The 20,658-nt window shown below is 41.6% G+C and overlaps 1 protein-coding gene across 4 annotated transcripts in view; it reads right to left on the bottom strand.

The window, feature by feature from the left end:
* Positions 1 to 20,037, bottom strand: part of LOC122995833 (transcription factor COE1-A-like) — a 95,931-nt gene extending 75,894 nt beyond the window's left edge. For 3 of the 4 annotated variants that reach the window (XM_044371210.1, XM_044371212.1, XM_044371213.1), the window contains exons 1-7: positions 19,957 to 20,037; positions 17,356 to 18,582; positions 16,416 to 16,572; positions 15,622 to 15,685; positions 14,363 to 14,418; positions 7,485 to 7,558; positions 2,774 to 2,842 (exon numbers count right to left, since the gene is read on the bottom strand). In XM_044371210.1, the coding sequence (XP_044227145.1) occupies positions 2,774 to 2,842; positions 7,485 to 7,558; positions 14,363 to 14,418; positions 15,622 to 15,685; positions 16,416 to 16,572; positions 17,356 to 17,486 (551 nt within the window). In that variant the 5' untranslated portion in view covers positions 17,487 to 18,582; positions 19,957 to 20,037. The remainder of the gene's footprint in view (positions 1 to 2,773; positions 2,843 to 7,484; positions 7,559 to 14,362; positions 14,419 to 15,621; positions 15,686 to 16,415; positions 16,573 to 17,355; positions 18,583 to 19,956) is intronic. The other variant, XM_044371211.1, reaches the window with a different exon arrangement.
* Positions 20,038 to 20,658: the final 621 nt, after the last annotated feature.

The raw sequence follows: 20,658 nt of genomic DNA, 5'->3' as shown, positions 1-20,658 counted from the left end.
ATTCACTCTGGTCCTCTCCTTCAGCCACACACACACAAACACACAGTCGTCAAACTTTAAGCCAGTACAGTCATAAGCATATTATGATTATGATCATCCATTATTTTGTCACTTTGTGTCTCTTATTCTTTCAGTGGCCTAACCCAGTTCACAACCATACACCCACATACACACATGTACATGCAGACACACACACACACACACACACCCTGCAGGCAACTATATAATGGGGTGTAAACTGAGACGTTTGAGATAGCTGACAAAAACAGAAGAATGGAGGCTGTGGTGCATAGATACTATAATGTCCAACACACACACACATACACACATGCACACATATAAATGACACCCACACAATAATGTGTACCTGTCGATCACCAACACACACACATACAACACACACACACAGACACACACACACACACACACACACACACACACACACACACAAACTGAGATTTATGCTCTTTGAAATAGCTCCATCAAAGCTCACTTTGAGACACAAGTGTTTATCCACTTCATAAGATTTCTACACAAACACAAAAATGAAGTGGGAGAGGTGAGAAAGAGGAGAGGAGAGGAGAGGAGAGAGGAAAGGAGAGGAGAGGAGAGAAGAGGAGAGGAAAGGAGAGGAGAGAAGAGGAGAGGAGAGGAGAGGAGAGAAGAGGAGAGGAGAGGAGAGGAGAGGAGAGAAGAGGAGAGGAGAGGAGAGGAGAGAAGAGGAGAGGAAAGGAGAGGAGAGAAGAGGAGAGGAGAGGAGAGGAGAGAAGAGGAGAGAAGAGGAGAGGAGAGGAGAGGAGAGAGGAAAGGAGAGGAGAGGAGAGAAGAGGAGAGGAAAGGAGAGGAGAGAAGAGGAGAGGAGAGGAGAGAAGAGGAGAGGAGAGGAGAGGAGAGGTGAGAAAGAGAAGAGGAGAGGAGGGAGATGAGACGAGACGAGACGACACGAGACGAGAGGTTATTTTGGGTAGTAAGATCGTGATACATATCGACACCTAGACCTGCTATGATATTTGTCTTGCAAACATTTGATTTGATTTGATTTGATTTGATTTGATTTGATTTTTTTTAAAACACATGAAATAACAGTTCATGTATATTTGACCACAGAGGAATAAAGTGTCCCTGTAGTAAAACCTTCCTTTGTGGCCTTTGATGGAAGACAAAACATGATTCGGCTGTCTCGACTGTCTCGACTGTCAAACCTGTGCTAAATGATTACTGTCAGGGTGAACACCTGGTATTTCCAAAATGCCAAGAATCAGGACCTGATATAAAAATGAATTTTGAGTTTGTCAAATGGGAGTTTTGTAAGACATCAGGCAACCTACAGTTAGAAAAATATCAAGTGTATTCAGGTGAACAATGATGACCGATCAGTTGCCTAAATGAGTTCTTAATGAGGCAAATATTTTCACAAAATCGTTTTTTCCCTGCATCATGTTATATATTTGGGGGGCTGTGGCTCAGGAGGTAGAGCGGGTCGTCCACTAATCGGAAGATTGGCAGTTCAATTCCCAGCTCCTCCAGTCTGCATGTCGCAGTGTCCTTGGGCAAGATACTGAACCCCAAATTGCTCCTGATGGCTGTGCCATCAGTGTGTGAATGGTTAGTTCCCCCTGATGGGCAGGTTGGGACCTTGTATGGTATCCCCTGTATCCATTCAGCATATGAATGTGTGTGAATGTGATTCATAGTGTAAAAGCACTTTGAGTGGTCGGAAGACTAGAAAGGCGCTATACAAGTACAGTCCATTTACCATATATTTATCATATCTCATTTAAAAAGCCTTAAAAATGTAGGTAAGTTTGATATTTTGTAACCTGAGTTACACTGTTTTTTTTCCCTTCTACTGGTTACATGAAGAAATGATTACTGGTTTCTCTGATGATGTGGTGACAGTGACGAGAATCAGCACTATTTCACTCCTCTCCTTGTGAATCGCTCTGCCAGACACACAGACCTGCACACATAAAAAAAAACCTGCCTCACAGAGGGTTAAAACAACTGCCAAGAAGAAATCAGATTAAAATGAGGTTGGATCTCATTTCAGTTTTTCTCTGTCACTTTTTTCTTTGCTCATGACCCATTTTTCTGTGCTGCTGCAGGAGAGACGTAGAGGGAGGGAGGAGGGGGAGGTAAGGGAGGAATAACTTAAGTCCTCCACCCTGACAGACAGACAGAGAGACAGACAGGAAGGAAGAATGAAACAGAGAGGCAGACAGGAAGACAGGTGGGGAAAAAGCAGCAGTGAAAGCGACAGACAGCTCCTGCTAGTAAACAGCTTTGTATTTTGCATCACGTAGAACAAAAACACACTCATCTGAGCACTGTTTGTTCACTCATGTCTGAAGGTGTGCATAAGTGTGAATGTGTTCCTAAATCTGCCAGCTTTGAGGTACTAACTGAGCAGCTGATGTGTATTTGTGTCCCCTCTGCACAGGTCAATGATCACATTACTGAAGCTCAAGTGCACATGTAAACGGACCTTGAATTCCTAATGCTTTCAGCGAGTCACCAACGCCAATGAGTCCTGCTTTTTGTCTTCTGTTTTCAATCTGAATCTGTCTGATTGGCTCATATTTTCACCCTGCCTCCCATCAGAAGCAGCTGATTCTATCTAAGGAGCATCTATTTCAGGTGTGACAGCAGATCATCTAAACACACAAACATCCAGTCCCACACCTCCATTCAAACAGGTCAACACACGTACTCACCCAGCATCTGTGTGTGTGTGTGAGAGAGGAAAAGATAGAGATGAAGTGGGAGACAGTACCTGTCGATGATAACAGGGTCTGAGGGTGTCTCATTACGGTTTCCGCAGCTCTTCTTGTCACAGCACCGACTAAGAGAAGAGAAGAAGACAAGGGGCAAAGTTAGAAAAGGCTTAGACACAAGGAACACACGGTGCATTATAAGAGTTCAAATTTAGATGTTTAAATGGATGCGATACACCATATGTGTATTTTATTTTCACTGATGTGCTGAACGTTATCACCATATTCACAGCGACTGATCAAGTCTGTCTAAAACAGGCCAACAGGAGTTTTTCAGAAAGAAGTGAGTGTGCTGTGCTGAGCAGGGCTGTGCTGACAGCGCGGATAAAAATAGACTTATATGACACGGAAAGTGAGTGTATAGCAGGATCTGAAAGAAATACACTAAGTTTTTAAGGAACTAGCCAGCTGGTGAGCTTAGCTGTGATACGTACCAAAATCCTGCTACCGTACATCTTAATACACACACTGTGTAGTATCCAAAGTGAGTCGACTGACTGTTAGTTTAGATTTTAAAACAGATACATCACCACAGCTGAAACAGACACAGCTGGATTAAGACCTCCATGGATCCCTGGGTGTTTAATCTCAAAGAGCCCCAAATGATTAAGAAGCAGTTTTAATGTATGGTTCATTTTCTCTATCCACTTGTCGTGGGTTGTGGGCGTACAAAGTGCAGGACTTCGTCAATGGAGATCATCCAGATTCTGGTTACGCGGGTTGGTTAAGCAACAAAAGCACTTTTGTGAGGGAAAGGAGAAAATTACAGTTTCAGTTTAGACCATGATCTACCAAGCGCTGTGAGTGTTTCAACATAACCAGAAATAAAACCATAATCATGCTTTAGTTGCTACAAGTGACTATTGTATTGCAAGAGCGGCTGATACGTTCAATATCAGCATTTCCTCGTTATAACAATAGAGAATGTAATCTGGGTGACATTACGTTTCCTCATAGACATATTTGCTGTTGCAAAATAGTAGTATATAAAAGTATATAATTAGAAGAGAGGGCTTGTAGATGGTCATTTAGCTAAATGAATACAATGATTTGTCAGGGGTACATGGTCTCCTCACAGAATGCATATAATAGTCATATATATGCATATATATATGGAAAACCAAGCAGCATCTACCGCAGCTTGAGTCTGAAGTCAATGCAGAAGTACTTTAGAGTGCAATGCCACCGCCAGCCGCCAGATGCTGGCTCCAGCTGACTCCGATTCAAAAGGCGTCAACTTCTCTCTAGAAATACTAAGTTAATACGTTTTTTCAACAAGTCATTATGGTCTCAGTCGCTAAATTTGGACCCTCTAATAAATGATTAGACTTCCTCTCAGGACTGTGGGTGTGTTGATCGACTTCTCTCTCTCGCCTGTTAGCTTTGCTGCACCTGTTAGGACGAGGAAACTTACAACTTTATCTTTATAACGCAATGCAGCCAGGTGACATCACAGCTGACAGATCAACAGGACAATCTTCTATAGTTTTGAACCGCTAAAGACTCACTTACTGCTTATTTAAAAAACAAATTCAAGAGGCTATTATTGAGTTTGAGAGAACAGTTGCCCTTTGTGGTCTTTTAAAATTCATCATGACAACCTCTGCTCTGTCCTGATTGTACTGATGAACAGGTGGGGTGGAGGGTGGAGAGGCCTGGAGGCTCAAATGAGGAGAGGGTGGGACACACACATGTAAGAAAAAAAAAAGAACTGGCGTCCACACCGAAATTCACACAATGTGTACACTACAAGTCTGTCAAGGAGGCTTTCTTGCGTGCATCAATTATGAATAAAGGTGTAAGCAGAAGAGGGGGGGGGGTGAAGCCAGAGGTGGGAGTGGTGGTGAAGAGTGAAAGGGTGAGTGTGGGAGGGAAAGCCTAAACAAGGGGGAAAGGTTTATGTGAGAAGAAGAGGAAGGGGAGACATCTCAGGTTTCCCACTGTCACAGATGGCAGGGGTGGAAAGAAAGAGACTGATACGTTACACCTTACACATTGTCTCCGGTATCTGCCGCTCTGCCTCTCTTTCTGCTCTCTTCTGTCACTTCCTTTCTGCTGCTCTATGAACTGGGTCACTACACGGTCCCGTCAGAGAACAGCGAAGCACCAGTGAGAGGTTAGAGAGGACGAAGAAAATGGGAGATAAGGGAATGGGAAAATTGGGAGCAGGGGAAAGAGAGGAAAGCCAAGCCTGAGGAGGAAAGGATGGGTGAGGAGAGGGGGGAGGTAGATGAGGAGGGGAGATTAAAGGAGAAGAGTAGAGGAAGAGAAGAAGGGAGCAGGGTGGAAGAGGTTATAAATGGAGGGGGAGTGGGACGGAAAACGAGGGGCGGGATGGGGGTAATGTAGCACTTATTGCTCTGGATCCTGGTGATCTAATCATCTGCCCTCCCCCGCATCCCTCCTCCACACACACACACACACACACACATACAGTGTGTACATACACTTTTAAACAATAGAATCTCAATAGCATGATTTGGAGATGCCATTTTCACCTGTTCCTTATGTGAAAATGTTAGTAATAAATGTTTATAATCCATCAATTAGTCAATCAAGAGAGAATTAATTGTGAACATTTTTTGATAATTGATTAATTATTATTTATCGAGGAAAAATGCCAAACATCTACAGAATTCAGATTCTCAAATTTAAGGATTTTCTACTTCTCTTTGTTTTGTATCAATGTAAATGAAATATCTTTGGGTTTGGACTGTTGGTCAGACAAAACAAGCAATATGATGATGTCAATTTGGGCTCTGGGAACAATTTTCTAACATTTTATGGACCAAATGATTAATAAGTTAATCATAAAAATAATAGAGAGATTAATTAATAATAAAAAAGACTTGTTAGTTGCAGCCCTAAAGCCAACTGAGAAAGTTTGGTATGAAAACAGCAATAAAATACAATAACAAACCAATATGATGACACTTGGTGGATACTTTTATCCTACAGCATCACTGCATACACAGACCAAAGGGAATAAAACCTTACTATATGCTTCCATTATCATATAATCAGTCACTGATGACCAAAACCTTTCCATTATATGAAAAAAATAAACATCTGCCTGTCTGTCTGTCCTAATTGGAAGTTTCAAGGCCACTAAAGGTTTCTTTTCATCTGTATTTGCTCACAGTCTGCTGTTTTCTTTGTTGTAATTTCGTAAGAAATAATAAATATAATTGATTATCCATGAGTACTATTCCCCAAAGAGGTATCAAATACGAAAGTACCCCTCATTTTCAAGAAGCAATTACTATTATTCACTAACCAGCATTTCACAGGATGAAGCCATCATCATCATCATCTGAAATACAGAGAGACGAACCAACATTTGTTCTAAAAACACATGATACACACAGCACAGCAGCCTCCTCCATCTATTCTGAAGAAAAACCTTCCTTCTGTTCGTGCCAGAGCTCCAACCAGGTTTGCCACTCAGGGCTGTGCGGTGGCAGATTGGCTGGGAGCATATGGCTAATAGCACCATCATGACAATGAGCCACACTGATTAATGGACGCTCTGAGCTCTTTGTGTGTGTGTTCTGCGTTGTGTGTTGTGTGTGAGGCCCCCGCTGCAGAATCAGCATGTGAGAACATGAGGCAACAGCCGTAACTTTGACCCCAGCGGCTGTTGCAGACAAGCGAGTGTCTACACTCACTGCAGAAGTCATACTTGCTGCACTGTTGCTCCCTCGGAGGAATATTTTGAACAAGCCTGCAGGACAGATGCAGCATGGACGGCTTTCTACTGTACAAATTCATATATACTGTATGTACATATACATTATATATCCTCAATTCCACACATGATGAACAACAATAATTTACGATAAAATATGTTGCCAAACACAATTTATTTATAAATTCCTTGTAAATCAGAATTTCAATGGGTTTTCCATAAACGTCTGCAGCTGAACAGCCTGAGCTATAGAATAAAATATTAGTGCGCCTGATTTCACAGCTAAAATCCCTGCTTGTGCATATAGATGAACCCCAATTTATATTGTTACAGTTAAAGTTGTTCAGTGACAAGGTCAGGGAATAAGAACAACTTAATTCATGTGCTAAATTTGAATTTTTATAACTGTGGTGTGCGTGAGCGAGCATGCATATGCATACTTGTGTGTGCGTGTGTGTGTGTGTGAGTGTGAGTCCCTGCCTATATTTTATAGTCAGATTGTGGAGGAAGGCCCATTTGTTAGCCATGAAACAACAGGAGGGTTCAGATTGACTAATGAGTTTCTCTGTGTCCTAATTAACCAGGCGTCACACACACACACACACACACACATACCGCACATGCATCCACACACACATTTTCTATTGTATAGGATAGGTTGGTAAAATGCCTCCATAAATAGAACTCTTTCCTCCCAACCTACTTCTGAAGAAATTCATCTTTAGATTATAATTAAAGCAACAACTCTGATAGCTAAAACCCATCTTCCTCAACTGATACGGCTTCATGTGTATGTCTGCGTCTGGGTGTGTATGTGTTGGGGGGTTAATGAGGGTGACAAAATAAGGAATGTTTCGAGTACAGAGAGGTGATTGGTGGGAAGTTTCTGCAAATTAAAGTATGTTACAGGAGGAAAGGGGATCAAGGGAAGAGGGGCAAGGAGAGGAGAGGAGCCGGAAGGTTTTTGTGATGAGGATGGACGTGAGCTGAGGAAGGATTACATGTGATGCAGTCACTCTCACCTGCACATGATCTCATGTGTCAGCAGCACTCTGCACATCTCTGGGTTCTTGTCTTGGCCTTCATAAACAATCGCCTGAAAAGAAAGAAACAGAGAGGAAAAGAAAATACATCGTTAGCAGACAGACAGAAAAACAGAATAAACAAGCAGCTCAAATCCAGAAAATAGTCTTCTCTATCCCTGATATGATGTTGGTTTCAAGTGTGTTCCTTCATTAAATTGTGATAAACTGTGAAATCCAAAGTCATGAGTAGAATTGGATCAATATATCTGTTAATTAAAAGCAAACCTAAACAGTGAACAACATTATAAATAGGACAAATACACAAAAACATCACCTTATTGTCCTCCTACTCTTCTATTCTCAAAAGATATAAATACAGGAACACTTCCAGAAATGACTTCTAACTTAATAAGATATGTGTTAACATGAGCACATTTTTCAGACACTAAGATAGATGCCAGTCATTGTCTGCATCAGTGCATGAATGCATGAAAACATATTTGCATGTTTTTCAGACCACTGCACACAGATGGTTATATTTTGCAGAGCTGCACTGTGGAACAACACAATGACGATGTCAAACTGGGAAGATTGTGTTTTTTTTGTAGTGTAGCTGTGATATATGTATATTTTCTTTCATCAGTTTAAGGCAGTGACATCGGGGTGTTGTTTGATTAACAGGTTAATTCCCACTTCACCTCAAAGAACACATAGTTCAGCAGCAACACCTCTGCACACACTCACGCTCATTGTCTCTGCATGGGGTGTCTGTCAACCCCCCCTCCCTCCACACACACACACACACACACACATACACACCTGTGAACGAGGTGTATTTTAGAAAATCCACAAAATAACAACCATGTTGCATCTGCTCACATGCTGATCAGGTGAATCTCTGACGTCTGATGCTCCAAAGAATAAAGTTGTGTATTCGCAGTGGCCACAGTTTATTAAAGGGCTTCAGCTTTACAGTTTTTCAGTTATACAATAGTCCTGGTTCTTTTAAAGGAAGCTCAGCATAAAGCGACAGCACAAGTCACACACCACTAACATATCTATCAATCAGCACACATGCCCTGTCTGTCTATGGTCTACTCCAGTCTGTTTGATCTGTCGTTCCAAACTGCAGCGAGTTTCAATGAGTGACGAGTTCACTTTTCTCACGAAACAATAAAGAAGTTTCAGTGTCCTCTATCATAGTCTTCAGCTGGGTTTCACACTACCTGCTGCCATCAAGGGAACATAAGTTTAGGTTTATTCACAGCTCAAAATCCTAACAATCTGCAAAACATTTACTGATGTCATATGTGCAAAACTTAAAACAGTGACTCACTAAATTGTAACACTGATTATACACACTCACATATTATGAATCCTCAGTCTTACTGATCTATAAAGGTTATCAAGTGTCAAACAGGAACTTAACAGCTCCAAAAACTCAATTCTGAACTCCTCAGGAATCCAGCTCTGTTCCTGTCCTGTCATTCCTTCGCACTGCACCATTCTGTGCAGGAAAGACAGTGAAGATGTTTTGCCATTTGGAAAAATTGGGCTCAAAGAACTGACAGATGATGAGGTTGTTTGAAGAAGTAGATAGGAAGACAAAGGAGAGGCGCTCTAAAGGGGACATATCATGCACGTAAATGTAAAAAAACACTAACAGTAGGATTTCACTTCTTTTACTCATTCTTTGCTCGAAAATGGAAACTCAAATACATCCACACATGTTTGAGCCAGAATCGATCCGAAATATGCGAGCAGACAATGTGAACAACTTTAGCAACAAAGGCTATAGAACAGACGGCTATTTGTGGGCATGCACGAACAATCTGATGTCATCACGAGGAGGAAGTAGTGTTAACTTTGAGAATTTTGGAGCATTTTTACACACGTTCACCTAAAATTTTGGAAATTTGACAATGTTTAACATACACGTCTGACATCATAGCATATAAAAATGCCAAAAATGTCCCTTTAGAGAGTAATATTGTATAAATCTAATCTTGACGCGAGCCTGGACTGTCCCACCAGGAGCCCCAGGGCGAGCATGTCCCATGGGCCCTAACATGAGCTGAGACTGTAGACCGAGTACCTCATTTGTAGGAACTACAGCCTACGTGGCCCCCAAAAACTAGCTTTGAGCTCTGCAGCATTAATGGAGGGCAGCAACAGCGGCTACACAGTCTAAAGGCCCCATTATAATATTGTTGTAGCCTAAAGCATTTCATACTAATAGCTAGTTGTCTCGGGGACCCTCTGCGTTTCTGGAATTGGAGCCCCCATTTGCTTCAGGGCCCTGGGCCCTTGTCAGTTGTAATCTTTCATGCATGTGCATATATTCCAGTTGAAAACCACCTGCTGAAAATGTAGCGAGACATGATCCTGGAGCCTTAAGGGTTCTTTGTGGTCCAAAACCGTAGAGATGTGCATGCCCAGTCAATGCAGGCATGAGTATGTTTAATGTGTCTCACTCAGTTAGTGCAGCTTAAGGTAGACAGAGCTAGTGCTAAGCTAATATTTCCAAAAGAACCACTTCAGAAGCTGTATGATGACGGACATAATGGCAGAGTAGGGGCTGATGTGCAATGTCAGCCAAATGGGAAGCAAATAAGTCTATGCAGAGAGCAAGATACGCAGATATCCAGACTGAAAACCTTTCATTTCTTTGACCTCGGCCAAAGCAAAGAAGCTCCTGTTGACACAACATAGAGGTTGATCCAACAGCCATTTGAAATAGCTTCTCTAATCCCTCTCCATCAATATTCAAACTGTAAAATTTTCCTTCAATTGCGGTTTAATGAAATCAAATCTGACTGTGGGAACTGTACTAAAAAGATAAAACAGACAGGATTTGAAGAGGAAATGTACCGTAGAAGCCATATTCCTGTCTCTGATTAGACCTGCTCATTGTGCCCTGGGAAAAGAGTGGGCCAGGCAACTTCCTTTAAACTTGCTTTCTACCCTGGACAAATATGAATCAATCTCATCTCAACCTCTCTTTTCTTCTCTCTTTTTTTGTACTTTTGCTCTTTTGTTTGCTCTGTCTCTCTCTCACACACACAAAGACAAAGAAGAAAACCCTCTCACCTTGGGCCAGGTGAAGGCATTTATCTTTATGAACAGAATTAGGACTGACGTAACTGTGCTTTCCTCCAAAGTCACAGAAGAGGTCAATAAATCCTTATATGTGTTCACTTTTTTAAAGTTTCTTAAAACTATCACCTCCCTCTAATAACTCTGCAATAGACAGAATAGAAACACACACATAACAACTCATATTAACCATGCTTCCTTTATCCTGGTTGATCGTAACGTTAGCAGGTCACTTTTTCCCTTTGGAGTTCTTTCCTTACTGAGTCCTTGCTTTTCATAATGTTGACTCATCTCCTCCTGCACCAGACCTGGGCAAAAATCTAGTAGCCTAATCCTTGCTTTGTTCTGACCCTATTTTGACCCTATTTGGGGTCCATTTAACTGCACCATGATCTCACTGATTTTGTGGATCATAAACTGCTAGATCAAACTTCTAAATGTGTTAAGTTCCTGAGAACGCTTGCTCTGTCCAACTTGGCAACCTGGGCCATCTGAAGGTCCAAGCAAGAAAAAAATGACTACCAGAATCAATTAAATCTACCCTCTATGACAGGCTCTTGGCTAAGTGTGTAAATTCCTCTACACCGTCCCGGCCTCCGTTTGTCTTCATCACTCTGTCACCTTGTCTGCTCCGCTCCTCTCTTCTCTTTCATCTGCCTTTTTCCTCCTCTGTCTCCTCCCTCTCCTCCGCCTCTACCGAGCCTTTCATACAGCATCTCTGCCGCTCTCTCCTCCAGCCTTTGAAGTTGCGTGACATGCGCGGCGTGTAAACAAGGCGGCGATAAGCAGGGGAACACACTTCCTCCTGCGTTAGTGTCAGGTCGACTAGAGAGCTAGTGATCCGACAAGGCCACAGTGACAGACGTTTTATTCTCCGGGACAGAGTCGTGATCAACCGACACCAAGTCTTGCTTTTTCTTTGAAGAGTAGGAGACGTTCTTCTCCTCCACTTTACACAATCAGTTCTGGTCCTCTCAGTGCACGCACACACAATAAAGAATAGATATGAAGAAATAGCAGGATAGGAATTAAGTGCCAAACATTGTTAGTTTCCTGGCAGTAGAATCATCAATAAACAGAATCAGTGATATTAACCTTATAGAGCAGCACTCAGTAATATTCTCAACATGATACAAATAATATCATCCTGTAGCACATCCAACATTAAATAGCAGAACATTAAACCTTACTTTTACAGATTTGAATACTGGAGAGCAATGATCAACAACCAAAGCTGGAAGTCTGCATTTTACCTTCTGTCATTTTTGACCATATAAAATGCATATATGTGTGCACAGTAATTGAGAAAAAAAATAAGAATTTCGTATGTTATTGAATGAATCGTGTTCAGAAACATAGAGAGAAAAAGTTCTGACATCACTTGCAGACAAGCTGCGGCTCCACTAACTTTTGTGCCTCAATGTAATCTCTCATTGAGGTTTTTTTTGTCATCTGTCTTTCTGAAAAAACAAAGTTTACTATCTATATTATATAAATATCTATATTACATGGAATTAGTATCTGCAGCACTTGCTATTAGTATTTGAACCCATTATGAAGTTTATATAATATCATAATTTATCTAAATTGCTTCACCCTCATCCTTCCTTCTCCTAAACTTCACCTCTTTCTATTCTTTTGAGGTCGTCTCGTCTTTAAAGCCACTTGAACGACCTCTGTGTGTCAAGCTGGCGACGTTAAAACCTCAAACATCTTGGGATTGTGGGAAATTGTGTTTGTTACAGTCTGCTAAAAAGAGAAATATTAAATCGATGTTACATCGCTTTTTAAAAATGTGCTGCGTGCAGTGAACAGCTCAGCAGATTGTAAAGCTGCTGGTCATTTTGAATTATGTCAATATGGTTTTGAATATTCTTACTTCCAGACCAGGAACTGGAATTCAGCTGACAAACTTGACGGATGTAGAAAAAATCTTTAACAGCGTCTGAAACATGAACAACTTAGCTATTGTCTACTGTTAAACACTATATTACTGGTTAAAAGGCCGTCAATCAGTTCGGGAATGACAGAAGATTCCAGTCATGTGTTTTGAATTTTGGTGTATGGATCACAGCGTGTCTTTAACGGTGAATTAAGTTTTAGTAAACGGCAATGCAAACTCTGTTTTTTCCTAAAGAAAACAGTAACTGGGAACAATGAGTGGCAGACCAGCAGTGTATGTGTGTGTGTGTGCGTGTGAGTGTGTGTGTGTGTGCGGTGAGAGAGAAAGTGGCCATGACATCACTGACCAATGAAGCCAACCACACGGCTGTTTTGGTTTGACCACCTGTTAGTGTTCCATTGCTTTACCGCTGTGAATCACACACACACACACACACACACATAACGGCTGTTTTTTTATCCAGCATAAAGAGATTTTATGTTTGAAAAGGAAAAGTCATTTTTCCCCAAGACGCTGAGGAATCTGCCTGCATGAGTGTCGGTCTGTGTATGTGTATGTGTGTGTGTGTGCGTGTGGTGGCAGGAGTTTCTGAGAGAGAATAAGAGGAAAACAAATGGGAAAGAGCATATGCAGGTATTCAGTATAAAGGCACTTAGGCAAACCCGCACATGTTCAACTGTGGACCAGCTATTCCTCATGTTGTGGGGACTCGCCTCCCTTAGGGGGACAAAAAGCAAAGTCCCCTTACCGTAAATCATTAATTTTAGGGTGAAGACTTGGTTTAAAGTTAAGGTTAGTTCAGGGTTATGTTAAGGTTAGGATAAGTCTCCGAGAAATTAATGTAGGTCAATGTAATGTCCTCTGAAGTGATGGAAACACAACTCTGTGTGTATGTGTGTGGGTGGGTGTGTTTTAAGGGGTCAAAATTTTTTTCTCTCTGGACCTTCCACTGGCAGCAAAGCCCGACTGACTGTGTGTGTGTGTGTGTGTGTGTGTGTGCGTGCCGGTCTGTTACCCCACCAGGCTCAAGCTAAACAGTGTTATTAGGGAACAGTGTGGTCTCTTAGGCCTGCCAGAGACAGACACTCACACAAACACACACTCAGCATGTGGTGCAGCGCAGCGGCGGCAGCAATGTGACACCCTATCAGGGCCTGGAGTCACATTAGCAAGTATTCAGTGCATAGTGTGGCTCCATATATCTCGCCACACACACACATACACAATGCATTACACCACGTAGAAAACTCTCACTCTCTGTTTCTTGTGCAAAAACAAAACGAAAAATCTTCAGTCTGACTGTTTACCTGAAGAACATTGAGCACAAAACTGTCTGTCTGTCTGTCCTCTATCTGTTGTCTCTCTTTTCTCTCCCTGCATACTCTCTCCGTCTCTCGCTCATAAACGTACAGTACATATAAACAAAAACACAAACATTAACAGAAAAATTGGATCTGATCAGAAAACGCTTGCTGCTCAGCACACCAAATCCCAGAGGTGCCGTTATATCTTTCCACTTCCTACTGTGAGCAGCAGAATTACGCTCCTGTTCCTCAACACCCGCTCGCTGCCTCCTTGCTCTAATCACAGCGAGAGAAGTACAGGCAAAAAAACGCCTGAAGCCATGCAGTGTGCGTGCCCCCCACCCACACACACACACACACACACACACACCCACCCACAGACACACACATACATAAACACTCAGTTTTTGTGTGTGTGTGTGTGTGTGTGTGCAAGTGCATGCAGATAGAGGAGGGCGGCGGAGTACAGGCGGATCAGTGGAGCAGCTCATTGTCAGAGAGGTAACAGGAGAGGTGACAGACTGCTGTGAGAGTGTGTGAGTGTGTGTGTGTGTGTTAAAATGTGTGTTTACCTGTTTAGTCATGGAGTCTATGAGTCGAACATAAAAGTCCTGCTCTGTTCTGATGCCTGTTGGGACGCAGGAGAAGAGAGGAAATCATAAACTCGACATTTGATTTTGACAAGCACAACACACACACATTAATAATCATGTTCAGTCAAATCAGGTAAAGATTAATTATTCCAGGAGTAGCTCAGTAGTTCTCAACCTGGGGGTCAAGACCCCCCCCAAGAGAGTTGAAATATAAATCTTAAGGCCTGGCAGATGATTAACATATATATAAAATTATATGTATTTTTTTTTACTTTTTATAATCTTTGTTTTTAATACATTCCTCTTAATAAATGTACCTCTTTAGGCCTCTTGAAATCATTTTAAGACAATCTGAGAAGGAATAATCATTTTGTGGTTGAACTGCTCACACAGGCAACCTGACATCGCCTCATTTAAGGGGTCACAAGTGAAAAGTGTTGCACTTTGGAAGCTCGAGTGTGTGTATTAAAGATCAGCCAGAAGCTGTTCATCACTTCACACTGTGACAATCAATGTTACTAAATTTCTGTGGTTTTTATTGTAATACTGAGCCTAAGTAAAGTCAAGTCAATTTTATTTTTATAGCCCAAAATCATAAAATTACCATAAGATTTACAATTTGTACAACATCCTCTGTCGTTACACTCTCTGCTCCAGTTATGATACAATAAAAAAAAAACTGTGATTCGAACACCCAGAACCCATTAAACTCTCATACTGTTTTGTTGGTGCAACATAACATTTCCAGAGATATCAAATCAATAATCGCAAAGCACAAATTGTAGCTTTTAATTGCCCACATGTCTTAATCCCAGAGGAGGCTGGAGCTGTGATATCCCTGCCAGTTTGTATAGTTTCCCTCCCAGCTGAGAGAGAGTCTGATAGGCCTGAACAGCACAACATACAGCCACATTGACAGCAACACTTCAATATGGATAAACTCATTTAGAGACAATGACAAAGCAGCTAAATAAATCACTTGCAACACTTGCTCAGAAACAGTGAAATTAATCCAGAAATTACATAACTGTCAAACACTACAAGTGCAGTTTCTGCAAGTTGTGGCAGCCTGTTGGCCTTCTGCAACACTTCAGCTCACTGCTTCCAGGAAAATACACATTTATCCATATTTAAATCTAAAAAAAACATCAGCTAGTCACTGTGAATTTGTTCTCTTCCTCAAGCTGATTTGGTTAAATAAAGTGTAGGAGTGTTTGAGTGTCAGGCTCCTCACTCACCGTTACTGTACAGGAGCTGCAGCCGGTAATGAATCCCGTTATTGGTCTTTTCTCCGCTCGTCTCCTTAACACACACAACAAACACTGAGCTGTTTATTGAACATTTTAGGATGTTTTTGTTTTTTTTTAAAGCACGTCTCTGCAGATGTAGGCCTGCGGAATATATCCAAGTTATTGAATACTTAAATAAACGTGATTTATGTTCACAGCGGGGGCAGCCTTGTAATTTCTACCGTGTGTAATCATCATGCTGTTATTGTGGCTTTTTAATTCCTCTGTAATCACCGGTTATGTTTGCAGGGCAAATAAATTCCAACAGTAAATTTCAGCTAATTTAAACGGTGTCATAACTGATGAGGAGACCGGTCGCCCCGCCGTTGTTTATGTAGAAAAGTGGTTGTGTTGAAAAGAGCTGTAAATTAAAACCATTTCAATGTCGAAAGGGATTTTTGTTCTATTTGTCAAATGCACAAATGGATCGAAGGAGGTTTATGAATTACAGTATAGTTGAATTACAATGTGCATTTATTGTTTACTATTATAAATATATCATTTTAGCAACAGAATGGCTATAATAATAATAATAATAACAGTCAAATAATAGGCTAGTAATAATTGTTATTTTTAATTACAGTAAACATTGATAAGTTACTGTAATTATGTAAAACGTGATAATAAACAAAAATCAGTGACACAGCAATGGAATAATCAAGCCTTGAGAAAATCTAAATTATAAATAATCCTTCAGGATATTTATTAACGAGAATAATGTGAGTTTGAGTTTCTGCACCAACCTTTTCTTTCTCGATGAAGTCCACGAAGTTGGTCCTCTCAATCTCCACCGGCTGACCCTGCCGGTCGTACAGAGCCAGAACGAAGTGGAAGAAGTTGGACTTCCGCAGGTTGGAGGGCGGCTGCTTCTCAAAGTGAGCCCGGGCCAGACCCACTCCACTGCGGACACACAGGCGCGGATGAGTCGGTGTTAGGATGGTGTGGAGGCTACAGTAGTTTAACTTTGGAAACATAAGGTTTTAAAAATATGAAGGCCTATAAGCTGTGTACATTTTTTAATTTGCTTGATTTGAACCTTTTAAGGCTGATCTTGAAGATCTTAATGATTTTCCAGAGAGGCTATTTTATGAAAAACTCCCAAAACTCCCAAAAAGATTTTCTGAAAATATAATCAAATCTATTTATATTCATGAGATCATGATTTATTCACCTTGACATCACTGACTCTGTGCACCAAAGGGGGGATTTTTGTTCCCCTTGAATACAACTTTGTTTATTTAAAAAAAAAGGCAACATGTAAAAAAATTTTGTCTAAATTTTAAACACCCATGATTTATTTATTTTGTCCTTTTGGCTTCATTAAATCTCAGCCAAGTAAAACGGACATAATATGAGCTTTGTGCGTAAAAATCTGTGGCACAAACACATGTTGAAATTAGCCTATATTAGTGCGTTGTCTTAAAATTAACTAGGCTATTCAATGTGCTGGTGTATCATTCCATAAGAATATCAATTTCCCAAATCATCCTAGCAGCAGTTAAATCCAGGTTTCTTTCTCCGGACAGCGCCGAACAGACAGCAGCATCAACACAGCCTCATGTCCTGCACAGGCGGCTGTGGAGTCTTGACACAGGAGAAAAAAAATCACGTTGTTTCCATGATTTTTGGTAAATGCAGGAGGAGGATGGCAGCGTGTCTCCTCCGACACGGGCAAAAGCTCACCTTTGGGCGGCCGTGTTGGCGTCCAGCACGCCGCCCCCCTGCATCCAGCTCCGGACAGCGTTCATGCCTCCCAGCGGCTCCTCCTTCAGGCTGCTGCCGCTTCTCTGGATGCTCTCCTGGATCCCGAACATGAACAAATCTCCGTGGCTCGGTGCCTGTCCCTCCGTTTCTCGTGTCTCTCCTCGCCTGGCTGTGCACTTGTTCTCCCGTGGATCCGTCACTCTGATTCAAGAGGAGCAACGTGGGTGCGCTCTCCGCTGCTGCTGCTGCTGCTGCTGCTGCTGCGCGCTTCGCTAGAAATCAAGCAGTGGACTCTTTTATCCCTTCTTGTCCTGAGCAGAGAGTGGGTGCTAAAACGGAGGGGAAATCATATCGAAATAGTGTCCAAACTCTTAAAAACACGATTTATATCGCCAGAAGGACTGCAGGAAGTGGACTGACCCAGTGTGGAAAGCTGTTAAAAAGTCACTCCTGATGCGCTTAAAGATCCACAGTTTGAGCTGTCAGAGAGAAAAGAGAGATCAGCTAGCACCCAGATGAGATGTCATCATTATCTGACACGTGTGTCTTCCTCTTTTCGCTCTTTACTATCTCTTCTTCGCCCTCAGTCCAGCGGTCCGGGACGTGTTGAGGTCTGTGGTGTCCAGAGCAGCGCTGCTTCCTCCGGATGGCTCCGCTCTCTCTCGCCGCTGCGCTTCTCTCTCTCTCTCTCTCTCTCTCTCTCTCTCTCTCTCTTTCTCTCTCTCTCTCTCTCTCTCTCTCTCTCTCTCTCTGAGGAGAAACGCTTTGTGACTCTTCCCAAAGGACTCTCTCTGAGAACCAAACACGGGCTTCTCCCGCCCCGGGGGAAGAGAGGGAGCTAGGATGGGAAGGGAGGGGAAGAGGGGAGGGGACCGGAGGAGAGGAGAGGAGGGGACAAGACTGGAGGAGAAGAGAGGAGAGGAGAGGAGAGGAGCCGCCCCCAAACAAAGGCGAGAGTGGAGTCAGGTCCGCCCCATGCAGCTCTGTCCTCCTCTGTCCTCTGTCCTGTCCGGGGTCCCCTCTGTCCTTGCAAAAACTCATATCTATAGCTACAACATTAATTCTGGTGCGCAACACAACACTGACAATTGACTGGAGGGGAAGTTCCGTGCAGAGCAGAGTCATGATCCTGCTGGAATAGTTTGCTAAATGGCACTTCAGCAGGATGGATATTTCTCGGTTGCAGGACAATCACGACCTCATTACCTAAAATATCAAAGCATGGAAAGATTAAAAATTTACAAGATTTGACTGGAACTTTAAGGCATGGAAATACAATGTTCTATTTGTTTTTCATTCATTAAAAAAAAACCTTTTTCACAGCAAGTACTGCAGCTTTCAGACTTCCAGGTTTCTGTCAAATTCAAATAACCAAATTAAATCTTGAGCTCAGTGCGTAATGAAGGTTTAATGCCTCAAAAATGAAAATTAAAGAAGTGCAAAACTATGGATATTTAGCTCGTATCAAACAGTCTTTAGGCCCGCTATTAGACAAATGTGATCTAGAGACATTTGGGGGAATTTGATATGAAACTTCTGCCTGTACATTTACATCTTTAGTTTTATTTAGAGCAGCTGCCGAGGCTCAATTATAAAAGCCATATTTCATCGACACAACATATCCCTGCTCCCCATTGTCCTCCGTAGGCCTGCTTATTGCAGGCTATAACGCCGCAAGACGCACAAACAAAAGTGACAATAACAATAATTAGCTCGAAATAACAATGAACATAATTGAGGATAATTGCTACCAGATTTTCCCGCTTTGTCTCTCCCTCCAGCACCATCTGTTATTTGAAACAATTCATCACGCCGCAGAGAGGAGATCCAGACAAAATACAAATATTAATAGATAATTCTGTGAACTCTTTTTTTTTAATAATAATAAATAAATAAAGCTATTGATCTGTTAAGGTGCAAAAGGTCAACAACTTTTGTATTATTCAGCCGGCTGTGGAAATGATTGGCAGGGCGAGCTGGCGCTGTTCCAGGCTTTAATTCCCAAAGGTTATATTGAAAAACGCTCTTGACCTTGATTATGGAGAATAAGAGTCTTTTATGCTCCAGTTTCCTGCTTATAGAGGGAGAGAGACAGCAGCACGTATACAGCTGAGAGGGAAAATATGAGTGAATGAAGGAGTGTTGACAAGATCTGATCGGTGAGGGCTAAATGTGTGTGTCAGCTCATTTAAAGATATTAAAGAAGAGATTCATCTCGGCATCTCGACTCATACATGATGACACAAGACTTAATCTGTTGTATATTCTCTTGCAGATTATAGAATTAGGCCTCAAAATATTTAAAGGTAAATTGTTAGGAAGGGATATTATCTATATAGACAGATTTCAGATTTTTAATTCAGGTCAAAGGCAGGATTGAACATCAGAGATGTATCTAAAACGAGACTCAAATCCTATTGGATTATTGTATCACACGAGGCTGCAGTGCACAATGTGAAAAGGCAACTGAAAAAGTTGATTTAAGCGTCACATAATCTACATGAATATTGAATTGTTATACTGGAGATTTCCAAAAGTGAGATGAAGAAATTGTCTTAATAATAAGAAACTGAAACATACGCAAAAATGATCATTTTGAGTCCAACAGGAGCCCTTTGAAGATCAGGAACACCGTCGTGTCCGGTATCATGTCACTATGAGCTCACTGTGACAGAAATAGTGCTGGCTGTGAGTGTTTGCGTGTCTCTCTCCTGATGTCAGGTCCCTCCTCAGTCTAAAAACAACACAACAGCGCCATCATGTGTCAGACGCGCCCAACTACACAAGAACTGATGCACCGGACTAAACCTTACATTAAAGATCCCCTGCAGACATGTATTAAGACATATAAAAATAAATACTTTCATTGATAATTGTGTATGATATGTTTTTTTCCACAAAAAAAGCTAAATTACATCATTAAAGTCTCCCTCTACTCAAAAATATGTTGTTTTTTCTTGTTCCTGCAGTTGAATATTTGAGCTTCACTGTGCAGAATAATGTATGTGCAGAGTTTGACACTAGAAGGTTGTTTTCACATCAATCTGCTGAAAGTAGAAAGTTTCTCTGAGCTCACCGAAAATTAAATTTTAAGGGGCGGGCCTACGAGCATGATTTGTGACATCACAACTAGTTTGGAGCCAATCATGGTCCAGTATGCTACTTATGAACTTACATATTCATAGATTCTGGATTTTTAATGAGGGAGAAGGAGTAGATGTTATTCTAAGGATTTGAAAGTGGTAATTAAACATTTTTTAATGGGAAACTATTGTATTCCCC

Source organism: Thunnus albacares, chromosome 13, assembly GCF_914725855.1.
Source record: "Thunnus albacares chromosome 13, fThuAlb1.1, whole genome shotgun sequence".
Taxonomy (NCBI): Eukaryota; Metazoa; Chordata; class Actinopteri; order Scombriformes; family Scombridae; genus Thunnus; species Thunnus albacares.
Note: the sequence above shows the minus strand (reverse complement) of the source record. Positions and strands in the feature narration are given on the sequence as shown.